Below are 23,608 nucleotides of genomic sequence, written 5' to 3' on the forward strand. Positions count from 1 at the left end.
ATGCTGTTCGAGCCATCCTGGACTCGAGCCATACTGGACTCAAGGCGTCGGGCGAGGGGCCTTCAGTACCTCGTGGAGTGGGAGGGGTACGGTCCGGAGGAGAGATGCTGGGTGCCGGTGGAGGACGTCTTGGACCCTTCGTTGCTACGGGAGTTCCACCGTATCCATTCGGATCACCCTGCACCTCGTCCTCCGGGTCGTCGCTGCTGGAGCTGCGTGTCAAGGGGGGGATACTGTCACGACTTCCGCCGGTGACGTCGACCGCCGAACTCCGCCCGAACAAGGAGAGGGACCGACTTCGGCGGTCGACGTCACCGACCTTCTAGCCACCGCCGATCCACTTTTCATTTTCCATTTGTTTTGTCTTTGTCTTACACACCTGATTTCACTCACCCAGTTACTTGTTTATTATTTAACCCTCTATTCCCCATGTTTGTTTGTGAGTGATTGTTTGTTGTACATCGGTCCGTTATTGTGGGCTCGCTATATTGATTTGTATTTTGTATATTTTGAGTAAAGTACGTTGATTACTCATATCTGCTGTCCTGCGCCTGACTCTCTACATAGCTGTCATGTATTGTCATGTTATGTCTTGTTCCTGTTCTTTCTCTTCACTCCGTTTCCCCCTGCTGGTCGTATTAGGTTACCTTCTCTTCCTTTCCTTCCCCCAGCTGTTCCTAATCTTCTCTAACTACCTCGTTCACCCTTTTCCCACCTGTTCCCTTTTTTCCCTCTGATTAGTTCTCTATTTCTCTCTCTGTTCCTGCTTCTGTCTTTGTCAGATTCTCGTTTGAGTTTCTCATGCCAGAACCAAACTATCGTCTCGTTTGCTTCACCCTTGTCCCGTCCTGTCGGAATCTGCCTGTTCTTCTGATGCTACGTGTGATCAGGTACCTCTGTCCTCTACAACCCGCGCCTACCCAGAGAGACCAGCAGTCTGTCGCCGCTAACCCTGCTATTCTCCTCTGCTGCTAAGAAGGGGACTCTTCTGTAATATCTGAAGGACTTTATGATTTATTTGTCGCCCTCTCTGCGGGTTGTCTATTTTGCCATTCAATTCATCTGAAGAGGATCTATGTCTTCCCTGTGTTTTGACATTAAAAGACTCTGTTTCTGTTAAACCGCTTTTGGGTCCTCACTCACCTGCATAACAATAGCTACACACAGGACCATTACACAAGTTGCTCTTCTAATGAAGAAATATGTCTTTATATGTTGGCTAGGCCTTCTATAAGTCAATAAATTCACATTATTAGCATTAAATAAATATGCTATAAGCTATGCAGAGCCGTGGTTGGGTCCATTCAGGTCTATCAGCCGCTCTGGTGGTAGGTCAGGTCTTGGGTATTCGGGTTCGATCTGTGAAGACCTCTACTGCAGAGTGCAGACATCCTCAGACAAGCTGAAGGAGACAGCAAGGTCCTTAAGACCTTGACCCTTGACCACCAGTCAGTTGATCCTTGACCCTATCAATCTAAATCAAGGAAAATGTTTGACAAATGTTCACAGCCCATTCGCCCCATCCTCTCCGCCCCCATGCCATCATGCTACAATCCTCACACTTCCCCTGATATCTGTGGCATTTCTGGGGCGAGTCTCTGTATACCCTTCACCCTCTCTTCCTCTTGTCCTGTGTGAATGTGGATGCCGTGAGTTAGCTTGGCACCAGGAGGACGGGAGTGACCGTGAGTTAGCTTGGCACCAGGAGGACGGGAGTGACCGTGAGTTAGCTTGGCACCAGGAGGACGGGAGTGACCGTGAGTTAGCTTGGCACCAGGAGGACGGGAGTGACCGTGAGTTAGCTTGGCACCAGGAGGACGGGAGTGATCGTGAGTTAGCTTGGCACCAGGAGGACGGGAGTGACCGTGAGTTAGCTTGGCACCAGGAGGACGGGAGTGACCGTGAGTTAGCTTGGCACCAGGAGGACGGAGTGACCGTGAGTTAGCTTGGCACCAGGAGGACGGGAGTGACCGTGAGTTAGCTTGGCACCAGGAGGACGGGAGTGACCGTGAGTTAGCATGGCACCAGGAGAACGGGAGTGACCGTGAGTTAGCATGGCACCAGGAGGACGGGAGTGACCGTGAGTTAGCTTGGCACCAGGAGGACGGGAGTGACCGTGAGTTAGCATGGCACCAGGAGGACGGAGTGACCGTGAGTTAGCTTGGCACCAGGAGGACGGGAGTGACCGTGAGTTAGCTTGGCACCAGGAGGACGGGAGTGACCGTGAGTTAGCATGGCACCAGGAGGACGGGAGTGACCGTGAGTTAGCATGGCACCAGGAGGACGGGAGTGACCGTGAGTTAGCTTGGCACCAGGAGGACCCAAGCCAGTTGACATTAGAGAACCTCAGTCATGGGAGCCACTGATGGGCGTATATGTGATTAGGGCAAATGTATGGCGTGTGACACAGCTAAGAACATTCCTGCATCAGGAGACACAGACACGCACACAACAAGCGCACACACACACACAGACAAGCGCAATTACAGACACACACAGAGACAAACGTGAAAACACACACACTGTGGTTGGAGTCCTTTTTGGACAGCTGGCTCTTTTCCTCAGACTGGTACTGAGGGACAGTTCTACATTTACTGGGGTGGGCTGGTCCAATATAGGTGAGGGTTGACAAACTTTTTTTTTGCTTTGGGGAGGGTTGTGTGTTTTTTATTGTGCACAGGGAAGGGTAGTGTGTTTTTTCCTTGGTTTACATTCTCCATTTTGCTGATTTGACTATATAATGTATCCCATATAGTCAACTTTCCTCATCTACTTGCATGCGCCTCCTCTATCAAGGTGTTTTGGTAGTTCCCTTACGTACTACACCTTTGTATTTAAAAAAATATTTGTTTATTTTATTATTTTTTTAGGGGTGGATCAGCTTAATATTGTGGAAAGAATATTGGTTCCATCAATGTAATTGTCTGCATCATTTCCAATCCCTCATATATTTTTGCGGTAAAAATATATATCCATACACGCATGCATACATATACACATATATACATGCACATACCTATATAGACATACGTACTTTTTTAAAGAATATACCTTTATTATTATTCCCCGCAAACCCTTCCGCCGATCCCCCAATTGGAGTAAACTAATAAACACTTCTGCTTCTACCTTCAATTTCTACATCTTACATCTTACGTACTACACTTTACCAGACAACTGTCTATCCTGTCATCTATTCATAGTGACAATAGTGGTAGGTGGATTGTTTGTCCAGATCTGCAATAGACTATAGTAATCATACCACACATAAAATCATACGAATCTGCACCAATTTTCAATATAAGTCCACAAGATAGAGGAATAGCTGTCATGCCGGATTCAAAACATAGAATTTTCCAATGTAAATTATTATATAACATTCTTGCAACCAATAGAATGTTGTATATATGGGGGATACAACCATCCCAGCTCTGCAGATTTTGCTGTGAAGAGACAGAATCATTAGATAATTTGTTTTGATACTGTCCATATGTAGCTTGTTTTTGGTTACAGGTTCAGGAATGGCTGAAGAATGCTGGGTGATTTGAAAGGTCATAGTCAATCAATCAATAACATATGTGGGAACTCCTTCAAGACTGTTGGAAAAGCATTCCTCACGAAGCTGGTTGAAAGAATGCCAAGAGTGTGCAAAGCTGTCATCAAGGTAAGCAGTGGCAACTTTGAAGAATCTAAATTCTAAAATATATCTTGATTTGTTTAACACTTTTTTTGGTTACTACATGATTTCATATGTGTTATTTCATAGTTTTATTCTACAATGTAGGACATAGTTCAAATAAAGGAAAACCCTTGAATGAGTAGGTATGTCCAAACTTTTGACTGGTACTGTAAATATTCAGAACCTTTACTCAGTACTTTGTTGAAGCACCTTTGGCAGTGATTTCAGCCTTGAGTCTTCTTGGGTATGACGCTACAAGTTTGGCACACCTGTATTTGGGGGGATTCTATTTCATAGTTTTGATGTCTTCACTATTATTCTACAATGTAGAAAATAGTACAAATAAAGAAAAACCCTTAAATGAGTAGGTGTGTCTATACTTTGGACTGGTACTGTATATATTTACAGAATTACATTGATGTAAACAACACTGCAATATGGTATAGCTGATCCAGTGCCATTTAAGATGAACGAAGACTATTGTTTTTTAATGCGCATGGACTTATTTCTATTACAGCATATTGGATGAGTGTCATTCATATTCCATTCACCCAGTTCAATATAACAGAGATAGGTTTAGGCTACTACATGATACTAAAATGTTCCTTATACCCATCATGAGGTTGCTACAACCTAGCCTCTGAATGAAAGATTACAACGTAGGTGCACACAGGTCGAAAAGGTTGAGGTGACAGTGACATATTCAATACCACCTTGCACACTTTTGCCTGCATCTAGATGATCTAGCGTGTAATAATTAGTCCAGCAGTTGCCAATTCTTACAAAAGCCCTGTTATTTGAGTGTTTCATTCCATTTGGATCAGTTGTGGATCGACTCTGAACAGATTATAGAAGGGCACAGTAGCAGGCCAGTCTGGCTGTATTTTTACTTCTGATACTGAAGCGCATTCTGCTGCCAATCATCATTCTCCCAAGTCGTCCACATAGATGACATGCTTCACTTGATTGTGGTGTTGAAAACGCAAACCATGATTACAAGCGCTCAAAGGAATCGGTATACAGCTATGCATTTCTTATTGGTTGTGTGTGGTGCATTGGCACAGAGACCTGGACAATTCCTGGCATATATTTTATATAATTATAAATACAGTATAGCATCAAAATGTTGAAAATCAGATTTCCCCTAGCTGATCGTTGTCTGCAGCCGGCTCTGATCGTAGTGTAATGACACAGTTAGGGAGAGTGAGCTCATCCGTTGTGGTCTGTGAACACTCAACCTTCTGCACTGTGCCACAAAACCATGCTGAAGTGTTAAAGTCAATATCTACGTTTATAAACACAGGGTTACTACAATGATTGGTATTTATGATATTTATTTTTATGACACCACCCTCCCCCACCCCTGTGCGTAAGTGAGAAAGTGTGTGTGTGGGTGTGAGTGTCTGTCTGTCTGTCTGTGTGTTTGTGTGACTGAGTTAGGCTGTCTGTGTCTCTACATGGGGAGCCCCTTAGCTGAGTTGTCTGGCTCACAGTTCCCAGGAGGAAGACTTAGTTCGGTGCGCCACTAGAGAGATGAGGAAACCGGGGCACATTTCCTGTGGAAATGGGGTTATCACTTCACCAATTACTGTGCAATTAGAAAGGCAGGACTGGAGATGTCTGGGAAACGGACAAACACACACTCCCCGACATCTGGATTCTTTCACAACTCAACCAGGCACAAGTGGACACCTTGCCCTTTCACCTTTCTGAATACATAGATATAAATCATAATCAGATTGCCTGAGTCCTTGTCTGAGTATTACCGCACACCTTTAGTTCAAGGCTGCAAAACCACTGTCTGCCGTTGTCAAGGGTGCTACCAAGGAAGAGGGGTACTAATTCTCCCCTCAGGTGAAAGGAGAATGTGTCATCATCTAGATGATGAAATGACTCCCAGTCTATGTCAGTATGTTGTGTGCGAATCAATCTAAATTATAATGAACTTTCAAACATGGCCGCCTCTCCAATCACTGTACCGGGTAATAATACACCATCACAGGTCACAAGAGCAGCAGGTGAACTGTAAAGGAAACCAGACACGGCAAGCATCATCAAACCCCAACTCTATTATAACCCGCTTGTGTGCGGTTTTCACATGGCTTAACCGCTGAGATTGTTTCATTAGCCTTTTGTATGTGCCGCTATACATTTCACTGAATCTGCAGCAGTAAAATGCCCCTTTTGTGTGTGGGGGGCACAAACCCAATCTCCAGCTGTCATTTATCATTTGGGAAATCAGGCCCAGAGTCTACAAGCGACTGGGATAATTGAGTCATTATAAGTGGGGTGGCAGGCAGTCTAACTCCAGTGTTGGCTGGCTGGCTGATGTGAAGTTTGACTGAATAACTGGGATAATTTAGTCATTAAGGCTAGGAGGGTTGGAGAGAGAGGGACCAGGCAGCCAAGCTGATGGGGTAATCAGCCATGGTGGGGTTAAAAACCAGCTCCATCACATGTGGTCTTCTAGGATCTGATCTGGAATCAGGCGCCCCTGACCCGTGAAGAGCAGAGGAAAAGGCAGTCAGGCTATCAGACGTACATCGGAGGTAGGGAGGGAAATGACCAGCACATGGTACTCCCTCTGAGAGTCACTGTCTGTGTGTCGGTGTCTGCATCGGATTGAAATACGCATGCATGTACGCCCAGACAAAGACGCACAGATGCACACATTCACACACCCACACATTTCTGACACCCAGCAATTCCTTTATCACACACACTCTTTCTCCCTCTCACGCACAGGACCACAGTACCACCTTGAAACACCTTGTATTAAGCACAATTCACATCTGGCAGTACACATCATCAAAAGCAGCCAGATGAAGCACTGAAATACAGCAGATCAAAAATGCAGAAAATAAAACCTCTTTCTGTGTTGAGCCACTTTAGCTCTGACTAAACTAAATTAATGAGAAAATTCCCGCCTGAGAGTATTTTGAAATACTAGCTTCCTCCCTGCATAATTTCCTTTTGTACTTTCTAGGCCATGTCCTTTTCAGCCTTGAATCTGATTCTTATTTGTACTTCACAGAGTCTGTGTGATGTCTGGGTGTGTTTTAATGGTGTGAGTACAGACCATTACGATTAGACTATCACTCCCAACTGGGGTTTATTATTGTTGCATTATCAGATATGAGTAGATGGAGCAGCTCAAATATCAATCAGTACTCACTGAGCACAGACCAAAAATCCTTTAAAAGACAGATGAATATACAATCATACACATTCTTTAAAGCAAAAATTTGCACTCTCAACGACACACATCATCTTTACACAAAATCGCACTTTGTCAATCAAACACACAAATCTTCACACAAAACTGTCATACTCTTCCAAACATAGCTGATCCTTTATTATGTAATGGTATGAGGGAAGCAGTTATAGGGACATAGAAGGAACTAGATGATACCATTCAAATAGACAACACAGTGAGTGGAGAGCTATACAGAAATACAGCATGTGAGGCACACTAACAAAGAGACAGCAGGGTGTGAATGGGAGAGAGAGGGGTTCTGTCTTACCTGAGTGGGTGAACTGCAGGCGAGGCTGGGAGGCTCTCCATGCCCCCGTCAGACTGCTTCCCAGATGGGCTAGGAGGACCAGGGTCACGAACCGCCACATGGTCTCTCACTCACACACACTCAAAGTCCTGAGCACAACACACACTTCACGAGGAAGGCACGTGCAGGAAACACAATCACGAGTATATGTGTGTGGGCTCGGAAAGATACCTAGATAAATCTAGTTCAACAAAACACACTACTCCCACTTGGCTTCAGCTTAACAGCTACTGATCAGATGTGTCTCCTCTCATCTCTTCTCTTCGTGTAACTGGTCTTATGCGTCTCTCACTCTGTTGTATCTTTTCTGTTATGTCTGGGTTTCTCCCCTTGTTGAGTTTTGATTCCTCTCCCACTGTACTCTTCTCATCTCCTCTGATCTCCCTCTCTCTCTCTCTCTCTCTCTCTCTCTCTCTCTCTGTCAGTGAGTCCTCCTCTCCTCCGTATAGGCAAAGAGGAGGCGGGGGAAGAGTTCCCAAATTACATACACAAACACACACTCCTTCTCTCTTTTTCACTGCTGCAGGAAAACCTACTTTAAATGGGAATAAGACAACTGCTATGTGGTGTGCCTTTCATCTTATTTCTCCCCCTCTCGCTCTCACTATACCCCCTCTTGCTTTCTTGTCACTTTCACTCCGTTGCATCAAACAGTCCTTTTGTTGGCCTTTGATGTATAGCATTTACTTTTTTACTTTTAAGTATGATAAAACTACTTTTTCTACCACTTTACTTAAGTACATTTAAAACCAGATACTTTTAGACTTTTACTCAAGTAGCATTTTGCTGGGTGACTTTAATATTCTATTAAGCTATCTTTACTTTTACTGAAGTATGACAACTGAGTAGTTTTCCCACCACTGAGTATTAGTAGAAGTAGTAGTAGGAGTAGTAGTAGTAGTAGTAGTAGTAGTAGTAGTATCAATCAATCAAATATATTTATAAAGCGCTTTTTACATCAGCCGATGTCACAAAGTGCTATACAGAAACCCAGCCTAAATCCCCAAACAGCAAGCAATGCAGATGTAGAAGCAGATGGAGAAGTAGTAATAGTAGTAGTAGCAGTAGTAGTAGTAATACAGTAGTACAGTAGTTGTATTAGTACAGCTGTACCGTAGTAGTAGTAGCTAGTTGTAGCATCGTGATGGTTGATAAAGCATGTAAAACTCAGAATTACAGAAACAGACTGAGATCAGGACAAAAGCCCTGAACCAGGAGAGACTGAGGAGGGAGACAGTTGTGATGACTGAGGGAGAGACCTACTTGGCCATGAAACAGCAGGATGATAGATTGAGGGAGTTGGACAGACTCAGACAGCTGGAGACTCTTACCAACCTGGACAAGACCAGACTTGTATTTATTAGCTATAATTGTTTAGATATGTACCTGTCTATGATTTATGATGTGTTTTAATGTATTCACAGATATGCACACAAAAATTCCCCATGGGATAATAAAGTAATTGACTTATCTTATCTGATTTTAGGGAGTAGAAGATGAAAGAGGAGGAGAGAATAGTTGGAGAGGAAAGGTGACAGAGGTGGGAGAAAACCTTGGAAGAGATGTATTTGGAGAAGGCACAGAATGAGAACAAGAAGAAGGAGCCTGCTGTGCCTGTGCACGTGCCTAGGCTCATTGTCTACAAGCCGAGGCCCCAGGTCAAGCTCACACCTGACTGTTGGCTCCAGACCCAGAATGACCCAACTCTCGAATCCAGCCAAGATCCAGAGCACAATCAAGCTTCAGAAGCCGAGACCCAATGTGAGGTACTGGACATTGAGTTTGATGAGCGAAAATGTGTGGGACGGATCATTCCCCTTGAAGAGATCCAAGAGGCCAAGCAGCGGCTCCTCCGGGAGGCTAAGGACACTGAACACCAGGCCAAGGCTGAGACCTACAAAACCTAATGCAGGAACTACATTGACCAGATGAAGAGGAACCCAAAGCCCTACCTAGTGAGAGAGGAGGAGGAGAGAGAAGCTGAATCCAGTGGCAGTAAGTACTCCAGCCTCATTGCTGAGACCGAGGAGATGGAGGAGAGTGTCAACGAGGAGGAGGGGAAGGACCTCAGAGAGGAGGAAGGAAGTGCGGAGCCCAAGGGGAACATCAAGCGAAGGAAGGTGAATCGCTGGGTGAACGAAAAGGTTAAAGATCGCTACCAGAAGAGGATTAAGATAACCTATTACAACGAGGAGCACATAGATGACAGAATGATGTACAAGGGGGCGTATGACATCACACTTGTGGAGCAGAATCAAAGGAACCAGGCAAAGCTGCTGAAGGCTGAACAGAAGAGGCAGAAGCTGGAGGACCGCTGGAGTGGGAGGAGAGGGAACCGAAGAAGCAGAAGCTGGAGGACCGCTGGAGTGGGAGGAGAGGGAACAGAAGAGGCAGAAGCTGGAGGACCGCTGGAGTGGGAGGAGAGGGAACAGAAGAGGCAGAAGCTGGAGGACCGCTGGAGTGGGAGGAGAGAGAACAGAAGAGGCAGAAGCTGGAGGACCGCTGGAGTGGGAGGAGAGGGAACAGAAGATGCAGAAGCTGGAGGACCGCTGGAGTGGGAGGAGAGGGAACAGAAGAAAGAGGCCAAGAAGTTCAAAAAGAGAGAGAAGGAAGATTCCAATTCTAGAGACAACATCACAACATTGAAAATGGCCAGGGTAAATATTGAGCTGAACTGAAAGGACATGGGAATGAGTAAAAGGAGGAAAGACGGTTTTAATTTTTTAAATCATGGTCAAAGTTTTCTGTGGGATGTTCATCACTTGTAATGTTAAGTGTGACCCAAAGATTACAAGTTATATTTTGCTTTCACTAGGCTAATTCTCCTTTACCCTTTCCTGACCTCCTGTTGTCCTTGTATATTTCAGCTTTTGGTGTGCCAGGAGACGCTTGTAAGAATTCAACACCAGACCACTTCCCTGCTCAAATTATGGGTCTCGACTACTCAATGTCCTTTTGATAATCATAGGGTCTTGGCGCCCCCATGTGGCTCAGACCACTCAGTGGCCAACACCATTTGAGCCAAAGTGCATCTACATTAATTTACCGAAGTGCGTCGCTGCAAGTCTGGAAAATAATAAAAACGTTGCAGCTTGTCATGTCCCAAAAACGACCCCTATCCAAAGCACTGCTATATAAAGAACTGGTTAAACTACATTGTCTTGGGACTGGGCACAGGATGTACATTATCTTGGTTTCGTTGCATGCGATTGAATATTGAACATGAGATTGAATACAACTGCGACCTGGCCAAGATAAAGTAAAGCAGTGTGACACAGACAACAACACAGAGTTACACATGGAGTAAACAATAAACAAGCCAATAACACAATAAACAAGTCAATGACACAGTAGAAAAAAGAAAGTCTATATTCAGTATGTGCAAAAGGCATGAGGAGGTAGGCAATAAATAGGCCAATTTAGGCAATTTAGCAGATTAACACTGGAGTGATAAATGAGCAGATGATGATGTGCAAGTAGAGATACTGGTGTGCAAAAGAGCATAAAAGTACATAAAAACAGTATGGGGATGAGGTAGGTAGATTGGGTGGGCTATTTACAGATGGACTATGTACAGCTGCAGCAATCGTTTAGCTGCTAAGATAGCTGATGTTTAAAGTTGGTGAGGGAAATATAAGTCTTCAGCTTCAGTGATTTTTGCAATTTGTTCCAGTACTGGCAGCAGAGAACAGGAAAGAAAGGCAGCCAAATAAAGTGTTGGCTTTGGGGATGATCAGTGAGATATACCTGCTGGAGCGCGTACTACGGGTGGGTGTTGTTATCGTGATCAGTGAGATATACCTGCTGGAGCACGTACTACGGGTGGGTGTTGTTATCGTGACCAGTGAGATATACCTGCTGGAGCGCGTACTACGGGTGGGTGTTGTTATCGTGACCAGTGAGATATACCTGCTGGAGCGCGTACTACGGGTGGGTGTTGTTATCGTGATCAGTTAGATATACCTGCTGGAGCGCGTACTACGGGTGGGTGTTGTTATCGTGACCAGTGAGATATACCTGCTGGAGCGCGTACTACGGGTGGGTGTTGTTATCGTGACCAGTGAGATATACCTGCTGGAGCGCGTACTACGGGTGGGTGTTGTTATCGTGACCAGTGAGATATACCTGCTGGAGCGCGTACTACGGGTGGGTGTTGTTATCGTGATCAGTGAGATATACCTGCTGGAGCGCGTACTACGGGTGGGTGTTGTTATCGTGACCAGTGAGATATACCTGCTGGAGCGCGTACTACGGGTGGGTGTTGTTATCGTGACCAGTGAGCTGAGATAAGGTGGAGCTTTACCTAGCATAGACTTATAGATGACCTGGAGCCAGTGGGTCTGGCGACGGATATGTAGCGAGGGCCAGCCGACTAGAGCATACAGGTCGCAGTGGTGGGTGGTATAAGGTGATTTGGTAACAAAACGGATGGCACTGTGATAAACTGCATCCAGTTTGCTGAGTAGAGTGTTGGAAGCTATTTTGTAGATGACATCGCCGAAGTCGAGGAACGATAGGATAGTCAGTTTTTCTAGGGTAAGTTTTGCAGCGTGAGTGAAGGAGGCTTTGTTGCGAAATAGAAAGCCGATTCTAGGTTTGATTTTGGATTGGAGATGTTTAATATGAGTCTGGAAGGAGAGTTTACAGTCTAGCCAGACACCTAGGTATTTATAGTTGTCCACATATTCTAGGTCAGAACCGTCCAGGGTGGTGATGCTAGTCGGGCGGGCGGGTGCGGGCAGCGAACGGTTGAAAAGCATGCATTTGATTTTACTAGCGTTTAAGAGCAGTTGGAGGCCACAGAAGGAGTGTTGTATGGCATTGAAGCTCGTTTAGAGGTTAGTTAACACAGTGTCCAATAGGCCTACAATAGTTATGTGACAATAAGGGATCACACTATCAACTGTCTGTCTATCACTCACCTGTGGAGGCAGTTTGGAGAGAGTTCAAAATAATTTATACAACTATCCAATGGCCGTCTGACCATAATAACCTGCTAATTGATAATAAACCATTATTGGGCCTACTGATCGCCACAATAATTATGTACTGTGTTCAACTTAATTTTTAAGCATTTTCGCATATAGGATTAATTATCAACATGTAGGTCTCTTGTCACCTGTGCCGGTGGACGACGGACAAGTCGGGGTCGGACAAGAAAGTCCACACCAAAGCCACTTCTTTACACAAAGTCATATCTGAGCTATCTTACTCACCATTTTACAGCCCTTTGGAATGGGGTATGGGTGACACTTGTAGGCAGCAGATGTTATAAGGCCTAATACAATCTAGGAATGGGAAACGGAACATGCAGAAAGGAGGGATGATAGGACCATAGAAGGAACATGCAGAAAGGAGGGATGATAGGACCATAGAAAGAACATGCAGAAAGGAGGGATGATATTACCATAGAAAGGACATGCAGAAAGGAGGGATGGTAGGACCATAGAAAGAACATGCAGAAAGGAGGGATGATAGGACCATAGAAGGAACATGCAGAAAGGAGGGATGATAGGACCATAGAAAGAACATGCAGAAAGGAGGGATGATATTACCATAGAAAGGACATGCAGAAAGGAGGGATGATAGGACCATAGAAAGAACATGCAGAAAGGAGGGATGATAGGACCATAGAAAGAACATGCAGAAAGGAGGGATGATAGGACCATAGAAAGACGCTCAAGTGCGCGCTCTTCGGCAGCTGTGTGTGTGTGTGTGAGAGAGAGAGAGAGAGAGAGAGAGAGAGAGAGAGAGAGAGAGAGAGAGATTGTCTAGGATGCTTAATGGGATGTTTTATTTGATAAATTTGAATAAGTGATGGAAGAACAGGCATGGAATCATGAGAGAGAGGCCTTCTCATCGCAAGTAGTGTCCCCTTAAGCGAGATTTGGTTTAGTGGCCTCCTCTCCTGATGGAGGAGAAAATGTTTTCCTTTTTAAAGTCAATTTCCTGCAATTATACCCATTTGCCACAGTGTGGAGAAACATTTAGTCCGTTTTAAAGCTAATTTCCTGAAATTATAAGCCTTTTGACATTACTTATGTTAGTGATATCTGAGTGAGAATGACTAACAAAATCAGTGGGGCCCACTGGAGGTCAGAATTAAAGAACAGCAGTAAAATAACAATAACAAGGCTTTATACAGCGGGTACCTGTACAGAGTCACTGTGCAGGGGCACTGGTTAGTCGAGGTAATATGTACATGTATGTCGGGGGGGGGGGGGGGGGGCTGAGTAAGTAATTTGTGGATTGACATAGGTGACTTCAGTCGGCAGTGGGAATGGCCCATCTTCTTGACTTTCCAGAAGCAACAAAATGTCAGAAACATAGTTCAGACAGATAACCTGACCATGGGCTTGATGTTTTTAATCTGTGGGAGTCCAAGAATTTTGGGCGCTGGTGAATCAGGGCAATTCGTGTCGTTTCGGGAAGGAAATTAAACGCAGATATTAAAATCAGTCTCAGTCTTCCCAGCCAGTCACTCACTACAGATACTCGTTGTGTTACCCGCCTCCAAACCCCCTCTCTCCCTCATTGGGCGGCTCAGGGAAAGAAGAGCTCATATTGGTTCAATATAGTTTCACTCGTCAAGGCTTAAAAATAGCCTGGTATATAAACCCGCCGTTTGACTGCACAGGGCTACTAAACTGGTCTCAGTGGTGGAGGCTGCGGGAGAACCGTCCGAGAATGAAAAGGCGGCGGAGGCGCAGGATTTTCCAGATCTAGCCCACGTCACCGCTCCGCTAATGCCTTGCGCAAGAAAGAGCGAAGCTGTGCAATACATCGGCCTTTTACGAGATGTGTGGTGTGACCCGCTAAGGGGGTGGGGGCTCGGTGACGAGGTTTCTTCCTTTTTAGCAACTGTGTCAGATTTTTCTGCTGCAATGGTTGTCTGTTGTATATTTTCAGAACTTTTCAGTTGCATCCTTGAAAGCAGAATGATATTGAAGCTCGAAGCAGACTGAATTGTCTCAACAGTAGAATAACCAGGTGTCCATCCAACCTTTTTATGCGAGTAAAGTGGCCTACATGTCGGATAAATAAAATGTAATGACAGGCCTGATGGAAATATCGACAAAATAAAATAGGCTACACAAAGTGGGATCTTTTTAAGTCGATACAATGAATTATGCGAACAATTGCGGTGGACACGATTTTATGTGCAACTATTGATATAATAACCATGATGATATTGAAGGTGACTTGGAACACGATGACTCGGAAATCATGCAGTTTATTAGCCTACATATAAAATACATGATGAACTTCACAGGGTGGTTGGTGAAAGTGTGATGAGTTTGAGGTCCCTTTCCAGTATTATTCTGGTGACATGATGATCGACGCTTGGCTGACATTTGACAAATAAAAATAATCTCGCTCTTTTGTCCATAGTCATCTCATAATATAGGCTATATCCGCACTGTATCTGCGAGCTGTTGGATAGAGGCCACATGCCAATACCAGAGTGGGCACATTCGATGAAATATTTTAAATGACAAATTACTCCGTACATGGGAATTTAACAGCAACAGTTATTTTTATGTGCACTAAATCATCACGCACAGGCTTTTATCCGCAACAATGCTAACCTCCCCTGTTATTGTAGGGGGACCCGGGATGGTAGTAAACACAGGATAGTTGTAACACTTGCAATTCCTTTTTTTAAATGTATTTAATTAATTATCCAAAATTATCAACAACTTACATCCCTACATCAAAACATGTCTAACAAAACAAAACACAGGTATAAACAAAATACTAAAAACATACAAAAAGGAAAAATCATAAAATAGAAAAAATAAATATATATATGTCAATTACATTAAAATAAATATATTCAATTATATACAATAATGTAAAAAATATGTCAATTCATGTGCAATTGTAATGTGCAATTGTATTCAATATCAGAAAAGATTTACATTCATAGAACAAGTGAGTCAGATTTTCACCTTCTTTTTCACAAGAAAACGCAGATATCAAAATCAACAAGTTTGGACAACATAGAATTACATGGATAAATCTTATGTAGAATCTTAAGGTGCACTTCCTTGGTAAACAATATTTGTAAGGCATCAACCAAGCTTTTTTTCCAGACAATGTTGGTTCTATGAATGGAAAATGTGTTTCATGTATTTGTTACCACAATATTTCTCAAGTAAACCCACACCTTCCAAACTGAGTTGTGGATAAGCTCAGTGATCATCACCAAAGCTAAGATGAGTTTCCATTAGTGTAGTAAGACCACTGGGAATGGCTTTGATCACAGAAATAAACTATCTGAAAAGTATTGGAAACTCATTCAATGTTGTAAATTGTTCATATGAAAGAATATTACCCCTGTTGCCGAAAACATCAAGAACAAAGTCACAATTCCTCTCATGCCAGCTGGGGTAGAACAATGACTTATTCCTTACAGTTATGTCTGAATTATTCCACAAAAGAGCTTCATGAGGGGAAAAATTGTGCAGGAAACATATTTTCCAGCACATTAAAGCTTGTTGGTGAAACCTAGCCAAGGTAATCTTTCAGGGATATAATTACATTTCAGTAAAAATTGGAGACCTCTCAACTTATTAAACATATTGTTTGGAATGCCGAACCTGCCCTGAATGACAGATCGCCACTGGGAATGACATATGGAATATTGACGAGACAGGAATAACCATAGTACAAACGTGGCAATGCAATAGGAAATTCTATCCCCCCAACAATTGTTTTCCCATGCAAAAGGTAAACCACGTCCACTTTGTATGGGATTGATCAATTGGATGTGTTGGAAGTGGAAATGGATCTTGCTGGATGCAGGAGGATGACTTCCTCATTTTCCTTTAACACTTCGCCAAACATACCAATGTCAGCCTGGAAAGGAAGGTGGTCCTTCAACCACAACTCACACCTGTCAATCAGGGCCATTCATTTTTGTAGGCGCTCTGGTATAGTCTTGCTTTCTTTCCCCCCACACTCACACAAGCTCCAGCTCCTGGAAAGGAGTGTGTACGGGCCATTGAAGAAAATGGTGAACTCTGCCAGTGATGCCTGGATGAGGATGAAGCCCGGAAAGACCATGACCATATATGACATTCCAGGCATTGTCAAAACAACACTTCCAGGTGCCACAACACCCATCAATGTACAGGCTGGGCTCAGCTACACTGGCATTTGGCCATACAACCCTGATATATTTCAGGAATGTGACTTTGTACCCTCACTTGTCACTGATCGGCCTGCTCCAGCTGACACACTGGCCTTGCCAGCTTCCTCCCAGGTCACTTCTTCAGCCACCACTCAGGCCACTGTGCCCACTGCCTTCCAGGCCACCTCTCCAGCTGCCTACCAGGCCACCTCTCCAGCTTCCTTCCAGATCACTTCTCCAACAGCCTTCCAGGCCACCTCTCCAGCTGCCTTCCAGATCACTTCTCCAACAGCCTTCCAGGCCACCTCTCCAGCTGCCTTCCAGGCCACTTCTCCAACAGCCTTCCAGGCCACCTCTCCAGCTGCCTTCCAGGCCACTTCTCCAACAGCCTTCCAGGCCAACTCTCCAGCTGCCTTCCAGGCCACTTCTCCAACAGCCTTCCAGGCCACCTCTCCAGCTGTCTTCCAGCTGCCTTCCAGGCCACCTCTCCAGCTGCCTTCCAGGGTACCTCTCCAGCTGCCTTCCAGGCCACCTCTCAAGCCACTTCACAGGACACCTCCCCACATACCAGGTTGTGATGGGAAAAACCTGATTACCGTTCTGATTACAACCCAGTTGATGTACGCCCCTTCCCAAAACCAGGGTGCAGGAAAATTACAACAAAAGGTAGGAAGATACATCCACCAAGCAGTCACTGGAAGAACAGCATAAAAAGTAAAGCACTCAGAAGACAAAAATACAATTAGTTGCCGAAAAGAAACTGGAAAGAAGCAAGCCAAGACAAACCACACTGAACAACAAAAAACTGGAAAGAAGCAAGACAAGACAAACCACACTGAACAACAAAAAACTGGAAAGAAGCAAGCCTAGACAAACCACACTGAACAACAAAAAACTGGAAAGAAGCAAGCCAACACAAACCACACTGAACAACAACAACAAACTGGAAAGAAGCAAGCCAAGACAAACCACACTGAACAACAACAAAAAACTGTCCTGCATAAGAAAAAAGCCAAAACAGAGCATATTGAAGCAGAAGATTCAAGTCCCTCCAACGAGGAAAACTTCTCCACTGTGTGCATGGAGCACATTAACAATTCCAAGTCCAAGGAGGTCTGTATTTATGATTATTTGACAGCACTGTCACAACACAACTCTGATTAAGAAAATGTCAACATTCAGTCAATGTGGCACACACACACACATCAAACAGACACACCACAAACATTCAGGTGGTCTCAAAATAATTTAGTGGAGGGTAAAATAATAAACACTTTATTATTTGTATTTATGATTATTTCAATAAACACAATGTAGTTTCATGATTTATGCACTTTTCAATATGTTACATTCTGTTCATCCCAAGCACTGTTATAACTAACCCAGAACATGGGGTAAATTGTAACACTTCACTCCTCGTATTTATGACAACACCATGCATTTGCAGATTTACATATACAGTTGAAGTCGGAAGTTTACATACAACTTAGCTGAATACATTTAAACTCAGTTTTTCACACTTCCTGACATTTAATCCTAATAAAAAAATCACTGACTTAGTTCAGTTTGGATCACCACTTTATTTTAAGAATGTGAAATGTCAGCATAATAGTGGATACAATGATTTATTTCAGCTTTTATTTCTTTCATCACATTCCCAGTGGGTCAGAAGTTTACATGCACTCAATTAGTATTTTGTAGCATTGCCTTTAAATTGTTTAACTTAACTGTCAAATGTTTCGGGTAGCCTGCACAAGCTTCCCACAATAAGTTGGGTGAATTTTGGCCCATTCCTCCTGACAATGCTGGTGTAACTGAGTCAGGTTTGTAGGTCTCCTTGCTCGCACCAGCTTTTTCAGTTCTGCCCATACATTTTCTATAGGATTGAGGTCAGGGCTTTGTGATGGCCACTCCAATACCTTGACATTGTTGTCCTTAAGCCATTTTGCCACAAATTTGGAAGTATGGTTGGGGTCATTGTACCTTTGGAAGACCCATTAGCAACCAAGCTTTAACTTCCTGACTGATGTCTTGAGATGTTGCTTCAATATATCCACATAATTTTCCTCTCTCATGATACCATCTATTTTGTGAAGTGCACCAGTCCCTCCTGCAGCAAAGCACCCCCATAACATGATACTGCCACCCCCGTGCTTCACGGTTGGGATGGTGTTCTTCGGCTTGCAAGCCTCTACCTTTTTCCTCCAAACATAACGACGGTCATTGTGGCCAAACAATTATATTTTTGTTTCATCAGACAAGAGGACATTTCTCCAAAAAGTACAATCTTTGTCCCCATGTGCAGTTGCAAACCGTAGACTGTTTTTTTTATGGCGGTTTTAGAGCAGTGGCTTCTTCCTTGCTGAGTAGCCTTTCAGGTTATGTCGATATAGGACTCATTTTAATGTGGATATAGATACTTTTGTACCGGTTTCCTCCAGCATCATCACAAGGTCCTTTGCTTTTGGTTCTGGGATTGATTTGCACTTTTCACACCAAAGTACGTTCATCTCTAGGAGACAGAACGCGCCTCCTTCCTGCGCAGTATGATGGCTGCATAGTTCCATGGTGTTTAAACTTGCGTACTATTGTATGTACAGATCAACGTGGTACCTTCAGGCATTTGGAAATTGCTCCCAAGGATGAACCAGACTTGTGGAGGTTTACAGTTTGTTTTCTGATGTCTTGGCTGATTTCTTTTCATTTTCCCATGATGTCAAGCAAAGAGGCACTGAGTTTGAAGGTAGGCCTTGAAATACATCCACAGGTACACCTCCAATTGACTCAAGTGATGTCAATTAGCCTATCAGAAGATTCTAAAGCCATGACATAATTTTCTGGAATTTTCCAAGCTGTTTAAAGCCACAGTCAGCTTTAGTGTATGCAAACTTCTGACTTCAAATAATAACCACACCAATTTGTAAAGGACAGGTGTAGGTTGTTTGTATCAAGTTTTGAATACACTACCGTAAATGATCTCTGAGAAACTGACGAAAACTGACGAAAAGCTGAAAAGTGTTACAACCAACCCTGGTCTCTCCTAATAATGAGAGGTTAGGTAGCATGCCTTGGGGGTATGATATTTGTGCATCTGTAACTTTCTCACTCATCCTTATTCATGATTCATTCAGGATAATCCCTAATCATTGTAGCATCCACATTAATGTAGAATTGTTGAGAAACAGATGCTATTCTTTTTTTACAATAAAAGTGACTCCATAATGACACAATACATTATGTACCATTAATTTCTATTGTGCACAAAATAATGTGAAACACAATGAAAACAAACAGAAAATGCATCCAAGAAATGTGTAGAGTCACAAGCATGATGTAGTCATTGTGTTATATGATTATGTAACCAAATGCATTCGGAAAGTACTCAGACCCATTGACTTTTTCCACATTTTGTTATGTTGCTTTTTTCCCTCATCAATCTACACACAATACCCCATATTGACAAAGCAAAACAGGTTTATAGAAATATTTACAATTTTGTTTTTACAATTACATAAGTATTCAGACCCTTTACTCAGTACTTTGTTGAAGCACCTTTGGCAGCAATTTCAGCCTCGAGTCTTCTTCAAATCAAATCAAATGTTATTAGTCACATACACATGGTTAGCAGATGTTAATGTGAGTGTAGCGAAATGCGTGTGCTTCTAGTTCTGACAGTGCAGTAATATCAAACAAGAAATCGAACAAATCCACAACAACTACCTAAAAAACACAAATCTAAAGGGTTGGAATAAAAATATGTACATATAAATAAATGTATGAGCGATGACCAAACGGCATAGGCAAGATGCAATAGATGGTATAAGATACAGTATACACGTATGAGATGAGTAATGCAAGATGTGTAAACATTTTTGAAGTGGCATTATTTAAAGTGACTAGTGACCAATTTATTAAAGTGGCATTTGATTTGAGTCTGTATGTAGGTAGCAGCCTCTCTGTTAGTGATGGCTGTTTAACAGTCTGACGGCCTTGAGATACAAGATGTTTTTCAGTCTCTCAAATCAAATCACATTTATTTATATAGCCCTTCGTACATCAGCTGATATCTCAAAGTGCTGTACAAAAACCCAGCCTAAAACCCCAAACAGCAAGCAATGCAGGTGTAGAAGCACGGTGGCTAGGAAAAACTCCCTAGAAAGGCCAAAACCTAGGAAGAAACCTAGAGAGGAACCAGGCTATGTGGGGTGGCCAGTCCTCTTCTGGCTGTGCCGGGTGGAGATTATAACAGAACATGGCCAAGATGTTCAAAGGTTCATAAATGACCAGCATGGTCAAATAATAATAATCACAAGCAGAACAGTTGAAACTGGAGCAGCAGCACGGCCAGGTGGACTGGGGACAGCAAGGAGTCATCATGTCAGGTAGTCCTGAGGCATGGTCCTAGGGCTCAGGTCCTCCGAGAGAGAGAAAGAGAGAATTAGAGAGGGCATACTTAAATTCACACAGGACACCGGATAGGACAGGAGAAGTACTCCAGGTATAACAAACTGACCCTAGCCCCCCGGCACATAAACTACTGCAGCATAAATACTGGAGGCTGAGACAGGAGGGGTCAAGAGACACTGGGTCCCAGCTTTGTTGTACCCGTACTCCTCCCATTCTTCTCTGGAGATCCTCTCAAGCTCTTTCAGGTTGGATGGGGAGTGTCACTACAGAGCTATTTTCAGGTTTCTCCAGAGATGTTTGATCTGGTTCAAGTCTGGGCTCTGGCTGGGCCACTCAAGGACATTGAGACTTGTCACGAAGCCCCTCCTGTGTAGTCTTGGCTGTGTGCTTAGGGTCGTTGTCATGTTGGAAGGTGAACCTTCGCCCCAGTCTGAGGTCCTGAGTGCTCTGCAGCAGGTTTTCATCAAGGTCCTCTCTGTAAATTGTTCTGTTCATCTTTCCCTCAATCCTGACTAGTCTCCCAGTCCCTGACGCTGAAAAACATCCCCACAGCATGATGCCGCCACCATCATGCTTCACCGTAGGGATGGTGCCAGGTTTCCTCCAGACTTGACGCTTGGAATTTAGGCCATAGTTCAATCTTGGTTTCATCAGACCAGAGAATCTTGTTTCTCATGGTCTGATAGTCCTTTAGGTGCCTTTTGGCAAACTCCAAGCAGGCTGTTATGTGCCTTTTAGTAAGGAGTGGCTTCCGTCTGGCCACCATAAAGGCCTGATTGGTGGAATGCTGCAGAGCTGATTGTCCTTCTGGAAGGTTCTCCCATCTCCACAGAGGAACTCTGGAGCTCTGTCAGAGTGACCATCTGGTTCTTGGTCACTTCCCTGACCAAGGCCCTTTTCCCCCAACGTGTTCTTTGGGACCTTCAATGATGCAGACATTTTTTAGTACCCTTCCCCAGATCTGTGCCTTGACACAATCCTTTCTCTGAGCTCTACGGACAATTCCTTCGACCTCATGGCTTGGTTTTTGCTCTGACATGATCTGTCAACTGTGAAACCTTATCTAGACAGGTGTGTGCCTTTCCAAATCATGTCCAATCAATTGAATTTACCACAGGTGGACTCCAATCAAGTTGTAGAAACATCTCAAGGATGATCAATGGAAACAGGATGCACCTGAGCTCAATTTCGAGTCTCATAGCAAAGGGTCTGAATAGTTATGTAAATAAGGTACTTCTGTTTTTTATAATTAATACATTTGCAAAAATTTCAAAAAAACTGTTTTTGTTTTGTCATTAAGGGGTATTGTTTGTAGATTGACGAGGAAATGCTTTTATTTAATCCATTTTAGATTAAGGCTGTAACACAACAAAATGTGGAAAAAGGGAAGGTGTGTGAATACGTTGTGAATGTTGTTTGCGGGAGTACCAAAACAACATTAACATTTGAACTGTTCCAATACTTTTGTAGCTCACTGTATCTGTAAAGCATTTTGTAACATCTGCTGATTTAAAAAGGTCTTTGTAAAATAAATTGTGTGATTAATTGATTGTCAGGTGACACTTTCCTTCAGCACTTGTAGGTGGTTCTCAACCTTTAAAGAAACTGTCTAGTGTTTCCAGATTTCTATAAAGTATGACCTTTAATTATTTACAATATGAGTGAAATAGTTTTCCTTCCAAAGAAAACAGTAATTAAGTATGTTAAAAGGCAGCTTTTCTGTGTTGGAATGGTCTGGGCATAAAATATTCATAAGAGTAGACCACTGACTGGCTAGCTCAGCCAATGACACCATGTTATATGAGGAAACAGCAAGCATTTTTTAAACGGTCTGTTTGGGATATGTGTTTTTCTCCAATTTATGCTTTGGCCACGAGGCAACAACATTATTTGGGTATGAGTTAACAGAATATGAACTGGACAGTAACTTTAAAGGTAAAAAATAGATTTTCCTGTTTTATATTTCCACACTGAGGTTGGAATAACACCGTGAAATGGTGAAAAATTATAATGCCCTTTTATTGTAAGAGCTGTTTGAAAAGACTGCCTGAAATTTCAGCCTGTTTTAGTGGAAAGGGTCGTGTTCGAGAGCATCGAAACCGTGATGTATCATTGGTAAATTGTGACCGACTGATAATATTGAGTAATTATATAGGATACCAAGTGATTTGTAGAGCAGTCTGTCTGGACACTCCTTTAAAGTCGGCTGCAATGTCGAATGCACCCTTTGGGCTTGTTCGAGTGGTAAACCGAAAGCAACAGACTGTAGACCAAAGTCGAGGAGTGAAGTCGGGGGAGGTGCAGTCTGCGACAGCCGAGAGTCAGACACCGATGTGGTTTTCCAAAAGCACGGCTCAAAAAAGCACGCACGGTTTTTCTTTATGTCAAAATTAACATGTCTCCAATCCCCATATCACACACTCACAAACTGACAAGTGTACATTGTACAATCAATTAGTTAGAGAACGAGCCTCATATCACCTTCGTTTTAACATATTCACTGAATACATGAATTGCAGCCAAGTTCCTGTTTCAGTCACGTTCAGGTGTGTCAAACAAAAACACCCCAATGATTGGTTGACAATAGAGCCTCCCACAAATGCAGGTGTTGGCTGCAGGAGGAAGTTGAAGAGCAACTGCAGAGATGTGCAGTCAAAACGTCATTACCTTTGATCACATGCTTTGTGCTAAGTTCAACATGCAGGCTGGACAATTTTTATCCCCATAATGCAACACTTTGAAAGGCAGTGACCAACAATGATCACCGAATTGACCAAATGATCCACTCAAACACGCCCATTGACTTAGTCTTCCATGGTGACATCA

At 43.4% G+C, this 23,608-nt stretch overlaps 1 protein-coding gene across 1 annotated transcript in view; it reads right to left on the reverse strand.

Annotated features, from left to right (window-relative positions):
• The window catches only part of LOC115102187 (semaphorin-3ab-like), a 37,713-nt gene extending 30,091 nt beyond the window's left edge, over positions 1-7,622 (reverse strand). The window contains exon 1 of the mRNA XM_029621828.2: positions 7,201-7,622. Within this exon, the coding sequence (XP_029477688.2) occupies positions 7,201-7,300 (100 nt within the window). The 5' untranslated portion in view covers positions 7,301-7,622. The remainder of the gene's footprint in view (positions 1-7,200) is intronic.
• Positions 7,623-23,608: the final 15,986 nt, after the last annotated feature.

Source organism: Oncorhynchus nerka, linkage group LG20 (assembly GCF_034236695.1).
Source record: "Oncorhynchus nerka isolate Pitt River linkage group LG20, Oner_Uvic_2.0, whole genome shotgun sequence".
In the NCBI taxonomy this organism is placed as follows: domain Eukaryota; kingdom Metazoa; phylum Chordata; class Actinopteri; order Salmoniformes; family Salmonidae; genus Oncorhynchus; species Oncorhynchus nerka.